The sequence below is a fragment of the Neoarius graeffei genome, chromosome 20, assembly GCF_027579695.1.
Source record: "Neoarius graeffei isolate fNeoGra1 chromosome 20, fNeoGra1.pri, whole genome shotgun sequence".
NCBI classification, from domain to species: domain Eukaryota; kingdom Metazoa; phylum Chordata; class Actinopteri; order Siluriformes; family Ariidae; genus Neoarius; species Neoarius graeffei.
The window spans coordinates 23,911,664-23,932,356 of NC_083588.1; the positions used below are offsets into that span (position 1 = coordinate 23,911,664).

Consider the following 20,693-nt stretch of genomic DNA (forward strand, 5'->3'; position numbering starts at 1 on the left):
GCTGAGGGCACAAGAGACAGATGATCTGGGTACTTGACAGAGATCTCGGTATGCATGGATGTAGACCCCCATCTTTTCTTTTTGATGAAGAAAAAGCCTGCTGAAGTGGATGAATTGGAGGGTCGACTGTAACCCTGGGTGATCGCTTCTTGCATGTACTCCTCTTTAGTCCATTGTTGAGAGGGACAAGGGTAGATGCAACTGCGTGGGGGTGAAGTGCCAGGTAGCAGATCAATGGCACAATCGTGTGGCTGATGTGGGGGAAAACCATTGGCCTTTTTCTTGCTGAACACCTCCTTAAGGGTGTGGTACTCCCTGAGGGATGTGAATTTGTTCCATGGTTTCTGGACTCTTCACTGTGGTGGTAGCGAGGCAGAGGTGTGGGCATTGCAGGCAGTGTTTGAGGCAGTGCAGTGACCATTGCGTGATCTCCCATCTGAGATGACTGGATCGTGCTGTGTTCTATCCAGGGCATGCCTAGGACAATGGGGTGAGCAGATGTGAATGTGACCAGGAAGTTGGTGGTTTCCTTGTGTAGGGTGCTGAAATGGAGCATGCAGCACCATTGATGGAGTGCAGTGCATGGCACTGCCAACACCAATTTGTCCACCATCAATGGCAGGAATGAATGGACTGAGGCTTGGATAGGAGGAGCAGTGGGATCTGCGGTCGTTTGGCCATGTGACGACCAATGAAGTTACCAGCAGCCCCAGAGTCCATCAGTGCTTTAAGGGCAGAAAGGCAGCCTGAGCATTTTGTCTGTACCAGTAGTGTCAATTATTTGTGAGAGAGAGAGAGAGAGATAAGAACTGACTCACCGGAGCTGGGTGAGAGGCCGCAAGGGCTCTCTCTCTGCTTTCCTTCTGGGCAAGGGACCTTTTGGCATGAGGTGCTCAGCATCACCACAGTAAAAACTCTGACCCTCACGTTGTCACTTCTGTCTTTCGCCGATGCTTAGCCAGGTGCGGCTGATCTGCATGGTCTCTGAGCTGGCAAGCAGAGCTGTGGTACAAGTGGCATCTGATACTTTGGCTCAGCATTGAATGAGCTGATCCAGGTGAGTGGCGAGATCAATGAGGGCATCAAGGGTGTCTTGGTCATCACAGCAGGCAAGCTCCATGATGTGTGCATTGAGTCTGTGGCAGAAGATGGCCTTTAGCGTGGCCTCATTCCATCCACTTCCCTCAGAGAACATCCAGAACTCCAGTGCGAATCCAGCAGCACATCATGACCCCTGACTTCCGCCGATCTCGTTGCCTTCAGGTGCATGGTCAAACACACGATGGAACATGGCTGCAAACTGTATGTAGGTGAGCGAAGCCCTGTGATTCCGTTCCCAGAGGGTAGTAGCCCAGCGGATAGCTTTGCCCGTTAAAGGATATGGGACATGAAACATAAAAGCATGCTATATCAGTTTCTTTCCATTAAAAATATGAATTAATTGCATCAACAAATACAAAATCATCTATTAAATTCAGCAAAATCGTTATATTCGTGATGATTGTATGGCATTTCTGCTCGACTTCCGATATGCATTTTTTGCAACCAGAAGAGCCGCTGTCACGTGATCATACGTCACAAAAACTTTCGGGCACAGCACAAGCGGGTAGATGAATGGAGAAGTGGATGACAAGAAAATTGTTTTTATAGTCTTTAAAGTACATTGGACATCATACATTGGACATCATGGTGTATTATGCTGCTTATGGTTGCAATAATTCCAATGGGAAATGCCCTGGAGTAAGTTTTTTTGCATTCCCCAAGGACCTGAAGCTGAGGAAAGTGTGGGCTCACCTGCGCATGCGCAGTAGGCTTCGCGCATGCGCAGTAGGCTTGGTAGGACAACTTTACAGAACACCTGTTGAGAAAAACTTTGCACCTACTGTTTCCCACAAACTGTATTCAGACCATTTCACTGAGGATTCTTTCAACATTAATACTCAGGTACTGAGCGATATAAAAAAAAAAACAGTTCAAATCGGGAAGCCGCGCACACCTGCGCCAGGCTGCACAAATGCGCGCAGCTTCCCGACCCAAACCGCCTCTCTCTCATCCTTACACTTCATGCCTCATGCTCCATGAACCAACATCGCTATATATATATTTTTTAAATCGGATCTGCGCGATTCAGCTGTGAAAAAGGCGGCATCCGCCGAAAGGCGCGCTGTTTGCATCCCTGCACGGAGGCCAGGGGACAGGGCAGGGATATTTTTGTTGATATGAGTGATCCGGTGCGATTTCGCGACCCCCCCTGTTGAAGACCTCTGCACTAAGCGTCTGAAAGCCGAGGTAAGGATTAGTATTATAATTTTGGGTGTATCAATTATTGATTATCATAATTCTGACTCGTTTCGCCATTTTGAATGTTTTCATCTCGGACTCTGGAAGCATTGTATCTCAATCAATCTTGAAAAACATCAGCCAAAAAAAACCTAGCTTGCAACGGACTTTAGCTAGCGCTATGATGAACTTTCAATGTATGATACAAAAATAATACTTTTTTCAACAGATCATTAGCCTTTGAGCAGAATTGTTTTTAACTTACCAGGAAGTGTTATCGAGCCGACCGCTTTCAGTTTCATGAGGGCTGAATGAACTCTCACTCTCAGAATCATCTGACCTGTCAGAGTAAAGACAAGATCCATGTTCATGTGAATTTCCAGCTATCGGTTCGAATTGATAGGGTCTAACTTCACATCTCTGTGAAACATCGGGAATATCACTGTCGATGGTGTCCATTTCGGTAACCTGTTTACATTAGATTCCCAAGCGCTGGCTCCTTGGAAAGTTTTTGTGACGTCACGGGTTCATTAACGAATCCTTGTTTTACGCTGATGTATAGAAAAACTTGAATAATGTGATGATTTTCACATTTTTGACGCCCTGCAGTGATTTAGATGGCATTTCTTATGTCCTTTATACATAATTATGCCCAGGTAAAAATCCATGTCCCATATCCTTTAACAAGCTGATGAATTGAGCTACCTTGTCCTGATCTGAAGCTCTTTCTTGCACAGTGAAATACATAGAGCACTGTAGCAGGAAGCCCCAGCACTGTGTGGCTTCACTGGTGAATTTGTCTGGTCGTGCAATCAGCGAGCTAGTGATGACTGAATGGGTCTGTGAGAAGTGAGGTGTGGAAGCTTGTGATGGCATGTTGGCCAGCTGCATGAGTTTCTCCTCAGTGACTTGGATGCATTGTTGCTGTTTATTTATGTGCTGGCCCTGGTTGATGAGCATGCTGCGCAGGTTCTCTTGCTCTGCTGTACCCATGTTACAGTGAAGTATTCAATCACAAACACCAGGCACGGAATGAGAAGATGCAAGTGCAGATGAAATGGTGTTTTAATAAAACCATGAAAATGCAAACAAATCCAAAATAATGAGCAGAAGCTTAGTCAACAAACAGGGATAGTTCAAGTGATGTGAAAACAGGCATAAACCAGATAATCCAAGAGGCAATGTCAATGAACAGGCATAGATCATACATGGAAATGGCAAACTTAAACAATGGCTTGGTAATGAACCAACACACTACTTCACAAAGCATGTCTGAATGCAGAGTTCTTCAATTTTTTTTTTTTTTTTTGTGTGTGCGTGTGTGCGCTTGCGTGCGTGGCGGTGATTGAGAACAGGTGTCCATAATTAGTTCTCAGGTGACGGGAAGCAGTGCAAAGCATGGTGGGAGCTGTAGTGTGAGGTGTGTTGTGCAGTAAATGAATGTACACGTCATGGAGAACGGGTACTGGATGTGAAAATTTGGCTCAGTTCAGCAATAAGAACGGGCTCTTTCGGCTCCCATATGGCTCTTCATTTAGTACTATTTCTGGCTTTTATAATCCAGCCAAATTTAACAACCTTTTGACCTATGATTGGTGTGTGCATGGACATCACTTAAATTATTCAATGGAATTACACTAGTGCACCTCAAACAATTAGAATATTGTAAAAAAGTATAATTTTATTTTCGTAATTTAATTCAAAAAGGCAAACTTTATATTCTATATTCATTACACGTAAAGTGAAATATTTCAAGTCTTTTTTTAATTTTGATGGTTATAACTTGTAGCTCATGAAAATCAGTAATCCAGTATCTCAAATTATTAGAATATTTCCTAAGATCAATCAAAAAGGATATACAATACAGAAATGTCCAACTTCTGGAAAGTATATTCATTTCTACACTTAATACTTGGTTGGGGCTCCTTTACCACAAATTACTGCACCAATGCGGTGTGGCATGGAGGCGATCAGCCTGTGGCACTCCTGAGGTGTTCTTGAAACCCAGGTTGCTTTGATAGAGGCCTTCAGCTCATCTGTTTACATGAGTCTAGAATATATTACGTTTTCACTTTCTTAAAACTGATGGCAAATATTAAACTTTTTCCACGATATTCTAATTGTTTGAGATGCACTAGTGCTAAACCTGATAATTTCCAGAACACCATTGTTTTACATTGCTTATTTTTATACCAAACACAAACGAGTGTATTGAAGGTTTAATTAATATAACACTAAATACAGTGCATCTGGTGCTTGTACATAAATGTATGTTACAATTCTAATGCTACTGTGGTGATCATATCAAATGCAACCCCGATTCCAAAAAACGTTGGGATGCTGTGTAAAACGTAAATAAAAACAGAACATGTATTTAGTTGAATACAAAGACAAGATATTTAATGTCCAAACTGATAAACTTTTTTGTAAATATACAGTGCCAGTTAAATCGACACATTTACTCATTCATATTATATTCATAGTAACTCATGTAAAACATGCCTGCAGCATGGTCCAAAAAAGTTGCAACAGGGGCAACAAAAGACTGGGAAGTTGTGGAATGCTCAAAAAGCATGTTTTTGGAACATTCTACAGGGAAACAGGTTCACTGGTAATTGGAAAGGCTCCGTCGTTCGCAAGCAAGGATGGGATGGGAAAAGAATTTTACTTCCAAAATTTTCAATAGTTAGTGTCCTCAATTCCTAAACACTTACCGAGTGTTGTTAAAAGAAAAGGTAATGTTGCAGTGGTAAACATGCCCCTGTCCCAACTTTTTGAAACATGTTGCAGGCATCACATTCAGAATGAGTGTATATTTACAAAAAAAAAAATCAGTTTGGATATTTAAATATCTTGTCTTTGTATTGTATTGAATATAGTTTGAAAATTGTTTGCAAATCACTGCATTCTGTTTTTACTTACACGTTTACAGTGTCCCAACTTTTTATATATTCATCTTTGACAGTTGGGGTTGTAAAATAAAATCATTTACAACCCCGATTCCAAAAAAGTTGGGACAAAGTACAAATTGTAAATAAAAACGGAATGCAATGATGTGGAAGTTTCAAAATTCCATATTTTATTCAGAACATAGATGACATATCAAATGTTTAAACTGAGAAAATGTATCATTTAAAGAGAAAAATTAAGTGATTTTAAATTTCATGACAACAACACGTCTCAAAAAAGTTGGGACAAGGCCATGTTTACCACTGTGAGACATCCCCTTTTCTCTTTACAACAGTCTGTAAACGTCTGGGGACTGAGGAGACAAGTTGCTCAAGTTTAGGGATAGGAATGTTAACCCATTCTTGTCTAATGTAGGATTCTAGTTGCTCAACTGTCTTAGGTCTTTTTTATCATATCTTCCATTTTATGATGCGCCAAATGTTTTCTATGGGTGAAAGATCTGGACTGCAGGCTGGCCAGTTCAGTACCCGGACCCTTCTTCTACGCAGCCATGATGCTGTAATTGATGCAGTATGTGGTTTGGCATTGTCATGTTGGAAAATGCAAGGTCTTCCCTGAAAGAGATGTCGTCTGGATGGGAGTATATGTTGCTCTAGAACCTGGATATACCTTTCAGCATTGATGGTGTCTTTCCAGATGTGTAAGCTGCCCATGCCACATGCATTAATGTGACCCCATACCATCAGAGATGCAGGCTTCTGAACTGAGCACTGATAACAACTTGGGTCGTCCTTCTCCTCTTTAGTCCGAATGACACGGTGTCCCTGATTTCCATAAAGAACTTCAAATTTTAATTCGTCTGACCACAGAACAGTTTTCCACTTTGCCACAGTCCATTTTAAATGAGCCTTGGCCCAGAGAAGACATCTGCGCTTCTGGATCATGTTTAGATACGGCTTCTTCTTTGAACTGTAGAGTTTTAGCTGGCAACGGTGGATGGCACGGTGAATTGTGTTCACAGATGATGTTCTCTGGAAATATTCCTGAGCCCATTTTGTGATTTCCAATACAGAAGCATGCCTGTATGTGATGCAGTGCCGTCTAAGGGTCCAAAGATCACGGGCACCGAGTATGGTTTTCCGGCCTTGACCCTTACACACAGAGATTCTTCCAGATTCTCTGAATCTTTTGATGATACTATGCACTGTAGATGATATGTTCAAACTCTTTGCAATTTTACACTGTTGAACTCCTTTCTGATATTGCTCCACTATTTGTCAGCGCAGAATTAGGAGGATTGGTGATCCTCTTCCCATCTTTACTTCTGAGAGCCGCTGCCACTCCAAGATGCTCTTTTTATACCCAGTCATGTTAATGACCTATTGCCAATTGACCTAATGAGTTGCAATTTGGTCCTCCAGCTGTTCCTTTTTTGTACCTTTAACTTTTCCAGCCTCTTATTGCCCCTGTCCCAACTTTTTTGAGATGTGTTGCTGTCATGAAATTTCAAATGAGCCAATATTTGGCATGAAATTTCAAAATGTCTCACTTTCGACATTTGATATGTTGTCTATGTTCTATTGTGAACACAATATCAGTTTTTGAGAATTGTAAATTATTGCATTCCCTTTTTATTTACAATTTGTACTTTGTCCCAACTTTTTTGGAATCGGGGTTGTAAAATACAAGTGTTGCCAGGCAAAACAAACCTTTCCCGGTAGCACTTATGATGAACATGAAGGAAGATATCGTGAAAAAAATAGGTACCCTATGGGTACATGTGGCTACTGCTTATAAATAAAGTTTTCTGATACCATGTCCAGACAGTAAATATAGCATATATATTTACTGTATGATGCAGTAGCCACAAAAATGAAGCGTAATCCAAAAGTGAACAATTTAAAAATCACAGAAGTAAGATATACCAAGTGTCTGTACTTTATATTATTCTACTCTTACCTCTTACAGTTTTCAAAACTGAAACCTCCGAACTGAGGCTGACATACACATGCTGTCACCATGACCTAAACTCTCTTATTTCCCGGAAATGGCCCGGTGCTAGAGCTCAGTGGAACGTACATTCCCTCTGTAATAAGTATAAACATGTCTGAAAACGATTTATAATTTATATTTATGATAATAAATCAACAGAGCGGGGAAGTTTTTATCAATGGGATTTAAAAGTGGGTGTGGCCAAACCCCGTCCTTTGTGTATGTAAACAAACCAAGAAACCATTCAATGACAGCACGATGTATGCAAATGAAGCAGGTAGTGATTCAGTCAGCATGTTTGTGGGCGGAGTCTTTCTGAGGCAGCGCTCCTGCAGTCTGAGCTTAGAGATTTTTTTTTAAATTATAATTTTTTTTTATTTTAGCTTTTTGGTCACTGTGACCTTGAACTTGACCGGATGACCTTCAAAATGTTGGAGGTTCTATTTGAGACCAATGCCTATCTATCCTGAAAGTTTCATGAAGATTGATCCAGCCGTTTTCCCAGAATATTGTTTACAAAAAAACAAAGAAACCTGACCAAAAACAATATCTCGCCCCCGGGTGGACTCCGTCCCAGGCGAGGGGTAAAAATCCAAAACACAAAAGAATCACACTCAAAATGGAACTTGGTGTGACATAACAAATAAAAAATAAATTACAAAACAGCAGCATCAAACCATTTTAACAGTGAAATTTTGTAAGATTGTCTTTAGAGCAAATTAGCATTAAAATTAATAATGAATTAACAAAAAAAGAAAGATATAAAAAGAAATTTGGCTCTCAGACAGGAGCTGAACACCTGGGTGGCACGGTGGTGCAGTGGTTAGTGCTGTTGCCTCACAGCAAGAAGGTTCTGGGTTCGAGTCCGGTAGCTGATGGGGGCCTTTCTGTGTGGAGTTTGCATGTTTTCCCCATGTCTGTGTGGGTTTCCTCTGGGTGCTGTGGTTTCCTCCCACAGCCCAAAGGAAAAAAAAATGTGAATGGTTGTTTCCCAAGCCCAGAAATGGGAGGGTTGCGGCAGGAAGGGCATCCGACATAAAACTACGCTCCAATTATGCACATGGACCCCGACCTGGCAGCAGTGCTGGACAAGGAGGAAGAAGAAGAAAACAGGAGCTGAATAAATGGGTCCCATTGTTTACATAAAGGAGCTGGCTTATATATCCAACACATCATATGCCATTGTTACTGGGGGTAAAAAAAAAAAGGAAATGTCTATTTTTTTTGGCATATTTTTATGTTTCAGCAATATTAAAATTCAGACCTCCTACACAAAATATGTAAAGTTTGACAAGTCTCGTACAGTCATAATTTTGACATTTTCTATCTCACCCCTAAAACTCGCACCCCACACAGTACAAAATCAGTCATGAATTTGTCATTTATGGGGTTGAATTCACTTGTAAAAGGAAATAAGTCCATAGTTTATTTATTGTTCTAGTCTTTTCTCCAAAGTGACTTAACAAGTGACTTATCTAAGCATATAACTGAGCATCTAAAGGGGTTAAGTGTTCAAGGAAATAACAGTGGTGCTTTCACAGTCCTGGGATAAGAGTTCTGCTGCTGTTTGTGTTGTGGTACTTAATTAAATGCCCCACAGAATAAGAGGCAACACTGTGTCTCCCCGCTGCTTTCTAATCCCATTAAATTGACTCACAGTGACGGATTTACAAACGTAGGAAGAATTTGAATGTGGGCATCAAGGGCAAATGCTTTATTTAAAATAAAAAAAAAGGAGGGGAGGGGGTCGTCTGGAGGAGAAATGTGTGTTGCCAAATTCAGATTCAGTGTGCTTATTACATAACCACTTGAGTACTCTCAGCCTCTGCCTTTCCCATCTTGTTAACATTCTAAAAAGGGTTTTAACAGCCTGGATGTGCTTCATAGGCAGGCTATTACATTTCTTGAAGTTTCTGTTGATGCAAAAAGGTGTGTGTGCGTGTGTCAGGATGTTAGTTTCAGCTCAGTCAGTGCATAGTGTTTCCCCTTCCTCTTTCCTGTTTGCAGCGTTATAACGTCTTCTTCTTTTTTTTCTCTGAATCTTGTGTTTCGTATTTCGGAGAGAGCCTTGTTTCTCTCAGTTTGAATTCTGTGCTGCCGTTTGATTTAAGTTGGTCAAAGTGATATTATACATTATATATCTAATTTAAAGGCATGTTCAGGAGCATGCAATATATTGAACAACCCAGAAAACCACATTGTTTTGCTAACTTGAACAATATACAGTGTATATAGACAGACGGACGCAGCCAGCTTCATGATTGAAATTGAGCAAAAGTGAATATATAAAATAAATTACATGCAGGAAGTAATAATTTGAGTTTAAACATACAGTGGTGCTTGAAAGTTTGTGAACCCTTTAGAATTTTCTATATTTCTGTATTATGACCTAAAACATTATCAGATTTTCATACAAGTCCTAAAAGTAGATAAAGAGAACCCAGTTAAACAAATGAGACAAAAATATTATACTTTGGTCATTTATTTGTTGAGGAAAATGATCCAATATTACATATCTGTGAGTGGCAAAAGTATGTGAACCTCTAGGATTAGCAGTTAATTTGAAGGTAAGTTTTCAAGTAAGGTAAAGTAAGGTTTTCAAGTAAGGTAAGGTCAGGTGTTTTCTATCAATAGGATGACAGTCAGGTGTGAGTGGGCACCCTGTTTTATTTAAAGAACAGGGATCTATCAAAGTCTGATCTTCACAACACATGTTTGTGGAAGTGTATCATGGCACGAACAAAGGGAGATTTCTGAGGATCTCAGAAAAAGCATTGTTGATGCTCATCAGGCTGGAAAAGGTTACAAAGCCATCTCTAAAGAGTTCAGACTCCACCAATCCACAGTCAGACGATCTTCATGAAACTTTCAGGATAGATGGGCATTAGTCTCAAATAGAACTGCCAACATTTTGAGGGTCATCCAGTCAAGGTCACCAAAAAGGTCAAAATCGTTTTTCGTGCAAATGGGTGTCCTAATGTCCTGAATGTGTCCCAAATCACTCCCTACTCACTACGTAGTGGACTATATAGTCAGGTTGGCATTTTGTAGTGCTGTCCTAACGTATAGTGAGCATTATTACACCCTACATAGTGCACTCAAAGTATCTCGCAATGCATCATGAAAAGTAGTGCCGCAGCAAAGAAGGAAAAAAAAGGCCGCGGCAAAGAAGCAGTTTTATCATTTAATCAATGAGCTCACTATATAGTCCTCTATATAGTAATTCCCTATATAGTGAGTAGGGCATAGTGAACGAGTGAGTGATTTAGGACGCAGTGTTTGTAACCAACCAGCACTTATCCTGATCAAGTTTGATTACCCGTTCTATTTCTTGATAATCTTAGGAACTAATCAGAACTAGAAACAAAATAAGAGAAACCTTGTTATAACTTTGTAATATCGGAAGATAATCAGCAGATAAAAAGATAAATGAAATTAACCTTGTGGTTCGCCAAGGCTACTGATTTGATATCAAGTAAATGGTGGTTATTTAAGAAAATTTACCTTTTGATTATCACAGCTTTTGTTTGGTCCTTCTGAAAGGTCAGAAAGTTTTGTAAGGTTTTTTGTTGTTGTTGTTGTTGTTGTTGTTGTTGAGCTTTTTGGCAGATATTTAGAGTCTTCACTTATGAAACAAAATGTTGTCATTGGTATTAGTGACTTTGAAAGAACAGAGACCACACTTGTGAGATTGAATCAGTTGTTATAACACTAAAATAAGTGTTACAGGGCGAGGTTTGTTTTGCCTGGCAACATTTGTTCTTAAATTGTTGCATTGTTTGCCCACGCAGTCTTTCACAGAGCAATGAACCCCTCCCCATCTTTACTTCTGAGAGACTGAACTTCTATGGGATGCCCTTTTTTTGTACCCAGTTAGGTTGCCAATTCACCTAATTCTTTTAATAGTACACAACTTTTCTAGTCTTTTGTTTCCCCTGTCCCAACTTTTTTTGAAATTGGGGTTGTAATATTAGCAGAAATGGTCCCTGAACCACTAGTTGCAAAATATCTATCACTATATTTTGCTCTGGGTTTGGATAATTTTCTTTGTATACAATACGATATGACACTGATGCTTCATACCCAAAAAGTTGCATTTTGGTCTTCTTTTGACTTGCCTACAGTTCCATTTCTAGTGATGCATATTTTCTGGCAGTGTATTTTATAGGTTGGTATCAATGGGTCTCTCACAGTAATCCACTTTGTGTGGGAGTTGTATGCTTATGGTTCCATACAAATTTGAAATTTGTTTAAATATCTATATGTCACTCGTCAGGAAATCAATGAATTGTTTTGATAAATTTGGGTACTTTTTGTTTGTGAACGTGTCTATATAATAAAATTGCAAATCACACAGTGGCTTGAAGATATGAAGTTTATCTTCTGGTGTTGAAAAACCTGCATTTTTCATACAAAATACATCACAGATCTGAGTGACATACTGAAATAATACTGGCTGGCGTTGAGTTGTATATCCGATATATTTCATTCAGCTAGCATGATATTGAACGAGTCGAAGACAAGTTAAATAGCTGAATGGGATATATCTGCTAGACCACGAAAAAAGCCATTATTAATATTATCTCATCTCATTATCTCTAGCCGCTTTATCCTGTTCTACAGGGTCGCAGGCAAGCTGGAGCCTATCCCAGCTGACTACGGGCGAAAGGCGGGGTACACCCTGGACAAGTCGCCAGGTCATCACAGGGCTGACACATAGACACAGACAACCATTCACACTCACATTCACACCTACGGTCAATTTAGAGTCACCAGTTAACCTAACCTGCATGTCTTTGGACTGTGGGGGAAACCGGAGCACCCGGAGGAAACCCACGCGGACACGGGGAGAACATGCAAACTCCACACAGAAAGGCCCTCGTCAGCCACGGGGCTCGAACCCAGACCTTCTTGCTGTGAGGCGACAGCGCTAACCACTACACCACCGTGCTGCCCTCATCATCATTTATTATTATTATTATAATACATACTCTCTTCATATCAGCATTCTCGAAGGTCAACGTGCGCTTACCCGCAACTTGATGTTTTTAGCGTGGCAGTCCAGTTACCTTCCAGCTGATGTAGTGTTAGTGCAGGCCAATGCTAGCGCAGTCAAGCTGATTATTATTATTATTATTATTATTATTATTATTATTATTAATAATAATAATAATAATAACAATAATAATAATAATAATAATAATATTATTATTATTATTATTATTATTATCCTTGTATAATTTACTTAGTTAATTTTTAAAATCAATATTGACAACTACACACAACAGAGCGACCTGGCAGCCAAAATTCTCTCAAAATCTTCCACTTTTAACGAAGCAGACCTCGCGGCCATATTTGTTTACAAACTGTCAGTCACTCACTACCGTGGAAGGTTTACATCTCCAACGTGTCTCTTTTCCAGTTTCTCAATGTCCGTTGGTATGTTTTTCTCTTGTAAATATGCGTGAAGAATATATAATGAAGTTTTGATAGCCTTTCGGGTGTTCAGTGCGTCTTCGGTTTCAGTTTTTAGTTTATTTATTTAGTGCTTAATTATAGCGTAGCTGATCCTAGCAGTAGCACTAGATTAGCCTCGTCTTCTCTCTTTCCCGGCCGACAAAGAAATGATTCTGCGCGTATGCAGCAGAAAAGTTTTGTCATTGGATATTCGCATGAGCTATAATGTGTGATATGTTGTCTTGACAACGTGCAGTATTGTAACAATATTGCATGCCCATTCTCCATTGAGGAGAGTGGCGTAATACATTGAGGATAAGCGATATGATAACAATATTGCATGCTATCAAGAAACCTATGAGAAGGGAATAGAATATATGCTTTTATTCCATGGAAAAAGTGTCCTGTATGTATAATAATTCCTGATATTTCACTCTGATGACATTACTCCCAGTGTTTTCCCACTGACTGGACGCGCGTTGTCAAAATGGCGAACCGGTTCAAAATTAAAATTCTTTTGGGTCATTCCATATGAATTCAACCAAAGTGGAAACATTTGTGCAAGTGGCCAACTTGGATTTGACTAAAAAAAAATTTGGGCAATACCTCTATATGCATTATGAACATGTAAAATTTTAGGGTCCAACTCCAAATGGTTTCTGAGATATGACCCCCCAGAAATTGAGGGCTATACCCCCTTTTTGCACAAACCATTTATATTTATGAGTTTTTGAAAGTCAATATCTTAAAAACTAATGATTGGAATGGACTGAAAGTTGCTACCTGGGGTAATCTGTGCCCAGGCTTTCAGAATATGCCACCAGAATTTCTCTATCTTTTTCTCATTTTTAAGTTATTGGCTTCTCAAATATGAAGATTTTCATGGGTGAAAATGGAAAAATTCAATTTTCACGGCCCCCTGGGAAGCCAAAATGTCTTAGAAAGGCAAATTTGTACTTGATTCCTTCAGTATGAGGACAGGCCTGTCTGTACTAGAAATATTGACTAAATACAAGGCATAATATAGGAGTTAGAGGACTCTGAAATGGATGCCGACTGAAAATAAGCACATTTTTTTCCAACTTTGATTTGACTGGTTCACCATGTGGACATTTACCTAAGGTAACGAAACTTGTTCCACATAAGTATACATATCTTGACTCTATTTTTTCAAAATTTCATCTTGTTTTCTCATCTCCTTCATTATTTATTTATGTTGTAAAAATAGCCGTGTATTTTATTTATTTAGTTAGTTATTAAACTCACTTTATTTCCATTGGAAACAGTTTGTCCATATAAGCTGTTATCTCAGAAACTGTTTGAAGTTGGACCCTAAAATTCTACGTGTTCAAAATACACATAGAGAAATTGCCCCAAAAAATTTTGAGCCAAATCCAAGTTGGTCACATGGGGACCTCTGGTTGAGTTCATATGGAATGACCCTTTTGATTAACTTGTGTGCCTTTTTTTTTTTTGGTGACTGTGTCTAGATAATATAAAGAACATTACACATTTGCGCGAATATATGAAGTTTATCTTTTCGTGTTGAAAATATGTTCACTCGTTCGTTTTGCTCACTCGTGAATGTGAATATTATGGGCACTCATGGTTTTTATTGTCATGTACTGTAAGTGACAACCTATCAGCAGTTCCACAGTAAGCTTTCACTCTTAGCTGATTTAGTTGCAGTAATTGTAAGAGCATTTAATTTACTGATTGTTTAACATTGGTGTTTGCTTAAAAAAATAAAGAAAAGTTTTCTGTTTGCGATGAACTTTGTTGACTTTCCCTTCAGGAGTGGATCGCAAATGTGCGAGGAAGCTCCCTCAACTCTCAGGGCAACCAGATTAAATCCAGCTGCAGCCTCATGGCTTTCAACACCGACCAGGCTGGTAAGTTCCAGTTCCTGTTTCATTATCAGTTAAATATTACTGGTAAACACAATAGCAAAGATAAATGTAGAAGAGAATCTGTGCTTGTCTTCTAAGTATTCAGTATTAAACAAAGTTGAACTGTAACCAAGTCCTTCCTGTTATAATCATAAAGACTATCCTCCTTGTCCTAGGACTCTTATGGACAATATGTTCACCCTGAAGCATTCTTTCTACACATTGTACTGTTTCACTCTATAGTATACATTTGCAAAAATATAGAAGAGTAATTGATTAATTGACGTAATTTATTTATGTTTTTTTTTTAGTCTGGTTCCTCTGAAGGTTTCTTCCTTATGTCATTTCTGAGAGTGTTTTTTTTTTTTCTTGCCACTGCTTCCTCTGGTTTGCTCTTTATGCTTGGTTCGCCACATTGGTGTTTCAGCCTTGCATATGTACGGCGTAGCAGCTTTGATACGTCACACATACGTCACGTGTATGCCGTAAAAACGAAAGCTACACAGTAGTGATGCAGCAGGAACATTGCTTGAACACCTATTACGCCGTGCGAACGCTTTAGTTGACATGTGTCTGATGAAGGTGGCTCCGGGGCTGGCTGGGTGGATGCGGCCTCTGTCTGTCTGTCTGTCTGTCTTTCCTTGCTCTTCTTGGGTCCTGGCTTCTTCGCTGGCATGATGCTTTCTTGACTGTGACGAATGACAACGAATGCAGTGTGGGGCCCCCTTTTATACCCACCTGTGAATGCCGCAGGTACGCAGCAGCAATGTCACACATAAGAACGAAGCGCCATGCCAACGAAAGCAACGAAAATGGTTACGTCGCGGCAACCCATCATACGCCACGCATACGCCTCAGTACGCCATAACTTTACGTCCCTTGAACCCCATACAAACCCCAGATACACTACAGAAACATCACAGAAACGTCACACATGTGCTGTGTATGTCACAGGACTTTAATTTTGGGCAAAATACGCCTCATTTCTTGGTGTTTGACCCACACGGCGCTTACGTGGCAAGATACGAGACAGTGTGATAATAGCCTTAGGGACCTAAATCCAGATTTCTGTAAAGCTGCTTTGTGACATTATACAAAAACTGAATTCAACTAAATAAATAATATGTGCATTAAATAAGGTTATTGTGTCTGACAGACTAAATTTATTTGATAACATCTAACCAGTTGTGACTGTTTGTGAGCTCATATATGTGGAAGAGGGTGGATGGTGCTTTTCTCCGAGTGTGTTACATTGCCCTGTGACTCAGCATGAGATTGGCTACCTGGTTGCTAGGTGTTAGGAAAAGCTGGCTAGTGGGTGGGAATTGGTAAATGACCTAATTGGGGGGAAATGGGGTGGGGGGGGGGGGGGGGGTGAACTCCAGCAAATCCTTTTTTTTTTTTTTTTTAGTTCTGGGTGATGACAATGTTGCCTGCTGTAATTTCTCATCTCATCTCTCATTATCTCTAGCCACTTTATCCTGTTCTACAGGGTTGCAGGCAAGCTGGAGCCTATCCCAGCTGACTACGGGCGAAAGGCAGGGTACACCCTGGACAAGTCGCCAGGTCATCATAGGGCTGACACACAGACACAGACAACCATTCACACTCACATTCACACCTACGGTCAATTTAGAGTCACCAGTTAACCTAACCTGCATGTCTTTGGACTGTGGCTATATGTAACATAATGTATAAACACACAGACACAATTCTGTGTGAAGTCATTTTTATTTTTAACGCACTGCAAAATAGCCTGGTTTTTGTTTACTCTGCTGATCATGGAAAAAAAGTATATCGTTTTAGAGAGGATGATATTAAATAATAAGCAAAACAAGTATTCAGTTACATGGTTAACATGATTGCTAGAATTTTATACAGTTTGCTGTATTTTCAGTAGGCACAGCTAAGTTCGATTCCTTGTTGTTTTCTTGCTGCTTCAAACTAGCAATGGATTTTATAAGCTATGCACTTCTGAAATGTGTCTGATAATTAGGGGTCTTTTCTTTCCTCACATTTTCCTTCTCTGCTCTTCCTTTGAAGGTGGTGGAATGGTGGGGGTTTGCTCACTTGATCCCGAACCTGATGGCAAATGGACGATAACTCAACTTCCTTGTCATGCTGGTAAGACACCTAGTAAAACATCTATGTACTTTTTTGTAACTGCAAACCTATCTTGATTTAATTTAACCAGCTATATCTAATTATTCTATCTACAGTCACTGGATATGAGCAATCATGCGCTCTGGTTGGCTACTCTACTACTAGGCTATCAGCTTATATACCATGAGTCAAAGTCCTTCCTGCACCATTCAATGGCGCGTTTGGCGGCGCCAATCTCCGTTTCGTAGCCCTCAGCCTCTTGCCTATATTCCATAGCTAGGGTTACAGTGGGGGGCTAGTCCTCTGGTAACCGTGAGAGTTTGACTCCCCACTCGCATCTGTATTGTGCCTTGCCAGATGGCAGTAGGCACCATTTTTATGATGGTCTTTGGTATGACCCAACCGTAAGTAGAACTCATGATCTCCCAATCGAGAGGCAGACACGCTAACCACTAGGCCACTTGCCGGTACATATACCATGAGTAGAGAAAAACAAAATGGTGGAGCGTGTTGCTGAACCAACCGAGGACAAAATAAAAACTCTACTCGAAAACAAAACCCCCCAAAACACAAAAAAGCAACAAAATTTTCATGAAAGTATTTGATGTTAAGAACCTATCTTTTTTTTTTTTTTTTTTAAATTTCAGGAACTATTATTATAGCATTTTTCACAAATTGCTACTGCCATTTCACTGGTTTGTTTACATTCTCATCTCATTATCTCTAGCCGCTTTATCCTTCTACAGGGTCGCAGGCAAGCTGGATCCTATCCCAGCTGACTATGGGCGAAAGGCGGGGTACACCCTGGACAAGTCGCCAGGTCATCACAGGGCTGACACATAGACACAGACAACCATTCACACTCACATTCACACCTACGGTCAATTTAGAGTCACCAGTTAACCTAACCTGCATGTCTTTGGACTGTGGGGGAAACCGGAGCACCCGGAGGAAACCCACGCGGACACGGGGAGAACATGCAAACTCCGCACAGAAAGGCCCTCGCCGGCCCCGGGGCTCGAACCCAGGACCTTCTTGCTGTGAGGCGACAGCGCTAACCACTACACCACCGTGCCGCCCTTGTTTACATTCTATGTGGAAATTATTTTGTCAGACATTTTGTATAAAGTTTTTATTTATTGAATTTTCAAAAAATAAAAATGCTCTGTTTCTCAAAATCCAGTGAATGTGTATAGAATAAAACCGTTATTCCACTCAATTCTGCTTTACGCCTCGTCGGCTATCAGCTCATGTACGACTTTATTTCCTGAAATAACTGTTAAATATACAGGATCATCATATTTTATTCAAGTATTGTACAGAGTCTGGTCTTTAGGAATGGCTGTAAAAAGATTTTCACTCTGGGGGTACAGTCAGCATTCCAGTTCATCATAAAGTTGTTCGGGGGGTTGAGGTCAGGGCTGTGTGCAGGCCACTTGATCCAACCATAGTAAACGATGTTACACGGTTTGCTGTGCTCACTTGTGAAATATATTCACCACTCGCATATAAACTTCATCTCTTTGCAACACTGTGTAATATTCTTTTTATTATATAGACACATCCACAAAAAAATGCAAGTTAATCAAAAGAATCTTAATTTTGAACCAGTTCGCCATTTTGACAACATGCGTCGAGTCAGTGGGAAAACACTGGGAGTGACATTATCGGCGTGAAATATCGGATAATATGTCACTCAGATCTGCGATGTATTTCATATGAAAAATGCAAGTTTTTCAACATGAGAAGATAAACTTAATATCTTCAAGCCAACATGTAACATTCTTTAAATTTATATATATATATATATATATATATATATATATATATATATATATATATATATTTATATATATATATATATATATATATATATGTGTGTGTGTGTGTGTGTGTGTGTGTGTGCTCAGCATAAATGAGTACACCCCCTTTGAAAAGTAACATTTTAAACAATATCTCAATGAACACAAACAATTTCCAAAATGTTGACAAGATAAAGTTTAATATAACATCTGTTTAACTTATAATGTGAAAGTAAGGTTAATAATATAACTTAGATTACACATTTTTCAGTTTTACTCAAATTAGGGTGGTGCAAAAATGAGTACACCCCACAATAAAAACTACTACATCTAGTACTTTGTATGGCCTCCATGATTTTTAATGACAGCACCAAGTCTTCTAGGCATGGAATGAACAAGTTGGCGACATTTTGCAACATCAATCTTTTTCTATTCTTCAACAATGACCTCTTTTAGTGACTGGATGCTGGATGGAGAGTGATGCTCAACTTGTCTCTTCAGAATTCCCCAAAGAAAATAATTTCTTTACACCACAAAGGTGAAGGCTACAAGAAGATCAGCAAAGCTTTACTTATCAGTCAGAATACTGTAGCAAAAGTGATACAAAAATGTAAGAAAGATGGAACTGCAACTATCTCACAGAGACGTCCAGGTCGTCCACGGAAGTTAACACCTCGACAGGAGCGTCTTCTGATGAGAAGGCTTGAAGAAATTAGGCATGCAAGTTCACTGCAGTTATCTAAAGAAGTAGAAAGCCAAACTGGGATGACTATTTCCCGTGACAAAATACGTCGTATACTGCAGAGGAATGGCATGCATGGATGCCGTCCACGAAAGAAGACTCTCCTAAAGCCCAGGCACAAAAAAGCCCGCCTAGAGTTTGCCAGGGCCCATGCTGACAAAGATGAAGACTACTGAGACTCTATACTCTGGAGTGATGAGACCAAGATAAATGGTTTTGGAACTGATGGCTTCAAAACTGTATGGCATCGCAAAGGTGAGGAATACAAAGAAAAATGCATGGTGCCTACAGTGAAACATGGTGGTGGCAGTGTCCTTATGTGGGACTGCATGAGTGCTGCTGGTGTCGAGGAGCTGCATTTCATTGATGGCATCATGAATTCACAGATGTATTGCTCTATACTGAAAGAGAAGGTGCTACCATCACTCTGTGCCCTTGGTCGTTGTGCACTTTTCCAACATGACTAAACACACATCAGAGGCCACTGTTGGATTTCTGAAGAAGAACAGGGTGAAAGTGATTCAGTGGCCAAGTATATCTCCTGATCTGAACCCAATCGAACACCTATGGGGTATTCTGAAGAGACAAGTTGAGCAGGGCGGCACGGTGGTGTAGTGGTTAGCGCTGTCGCCTCACAGTAAGAAGGTCCGGGTTCGAGCCCCGTGGCCAGCGAGGGCCTTTCTGTGCGGAGTTTGCATGTTCTCCCCGTGTCCGTGTGGGTTTCCTCCGGGTGCTCCGGTTTCCCCCACAGTCCAAAGACATGCAGGTTAGGTTAACTGGTGACTATAAATTGACCATAGGTGTGAATGTGAGTGTGAATGGTTGTCTGTGTCTATGTGTCAGCCCTGTGGTGACCTGGCGACTTGTCCAGGGTGTACCCCGCCTTTCGCCCGTAGTCAGCTGGGATAGGCTCCAGCTTGCCTGCGACCCTGTAGAACAGGATAAAGCGGCTAGAGATAATGAGATGAGATGAGACAAGTTGAGCATCACTCTCCATCCAGCATCCAGTCACTAAAAGAGGTCATTGTTGAAGAATGGAAAAAGATTGATGTTGCAAAATGTCGCCAACTTGTTCATTCCATGCCTAGAAGACTTGGTGTTGTCATTAAAAATCATGGAGGCCATACAAAGTACTAGATGTAGTAGTTTTTGTTGTGGGGTGTACTCATTTTTGCACCACCCTAATTTGAGTAAAACTGAAAAATGTATAATCTAAGTTATATTATTAACCTTATTTTCACGTTATAAGTTAAACAGATGTTATATTAAACTTTGTCTTGTCAACATTTTGGAAATTGTTTGTGTTCATTGAGATATTGTTTAAAATGTCACTTTTCAAAGGGGGTGTACTCATTTACGCTGAGCACTGTATACAGTGTGTGTGTGTGTGTGTGTGTGTGTAAACACATTCACAAACAAAAAGTATGCAAATCTTTCAAAACAATTCATTGGTTTTCTCACAAGTGAAGATATTGAAAAAATGTTACTCAGTGTCCCGTATGAATTTCGTATGAAAAA

At 40.1% G+C, this 20,693-nt stretch overlaps 1 protein-coding gene across 2 annotated transcripts in view; it reads left to right on the forward strand.

The window, feature by feature from the left end:
- The window catches only part of coro7 (coronin 7), a 359,304-nt gene that overhangs the window by 15,181 nt on the left and 323,430 nt on the right, over window positions 1–20,693 (forward strand). For both annotated transcript variants that reach the window (XM_060901419.1, XM_060901417.1), the window contains exons 2-3: window positions 14,435–14,531; window positions 16,572–16,652. In XM_060901419.1, the coding sequence (XP_060757402.1) occupies window positions 14,435–14,531; window positions 16,572–16,652 (178 nt within the window). The remainder of the gene's footprint in view (window positions 1–14,434; window positions 14,532–16,571; window positions 16,653–20,693) is intronic.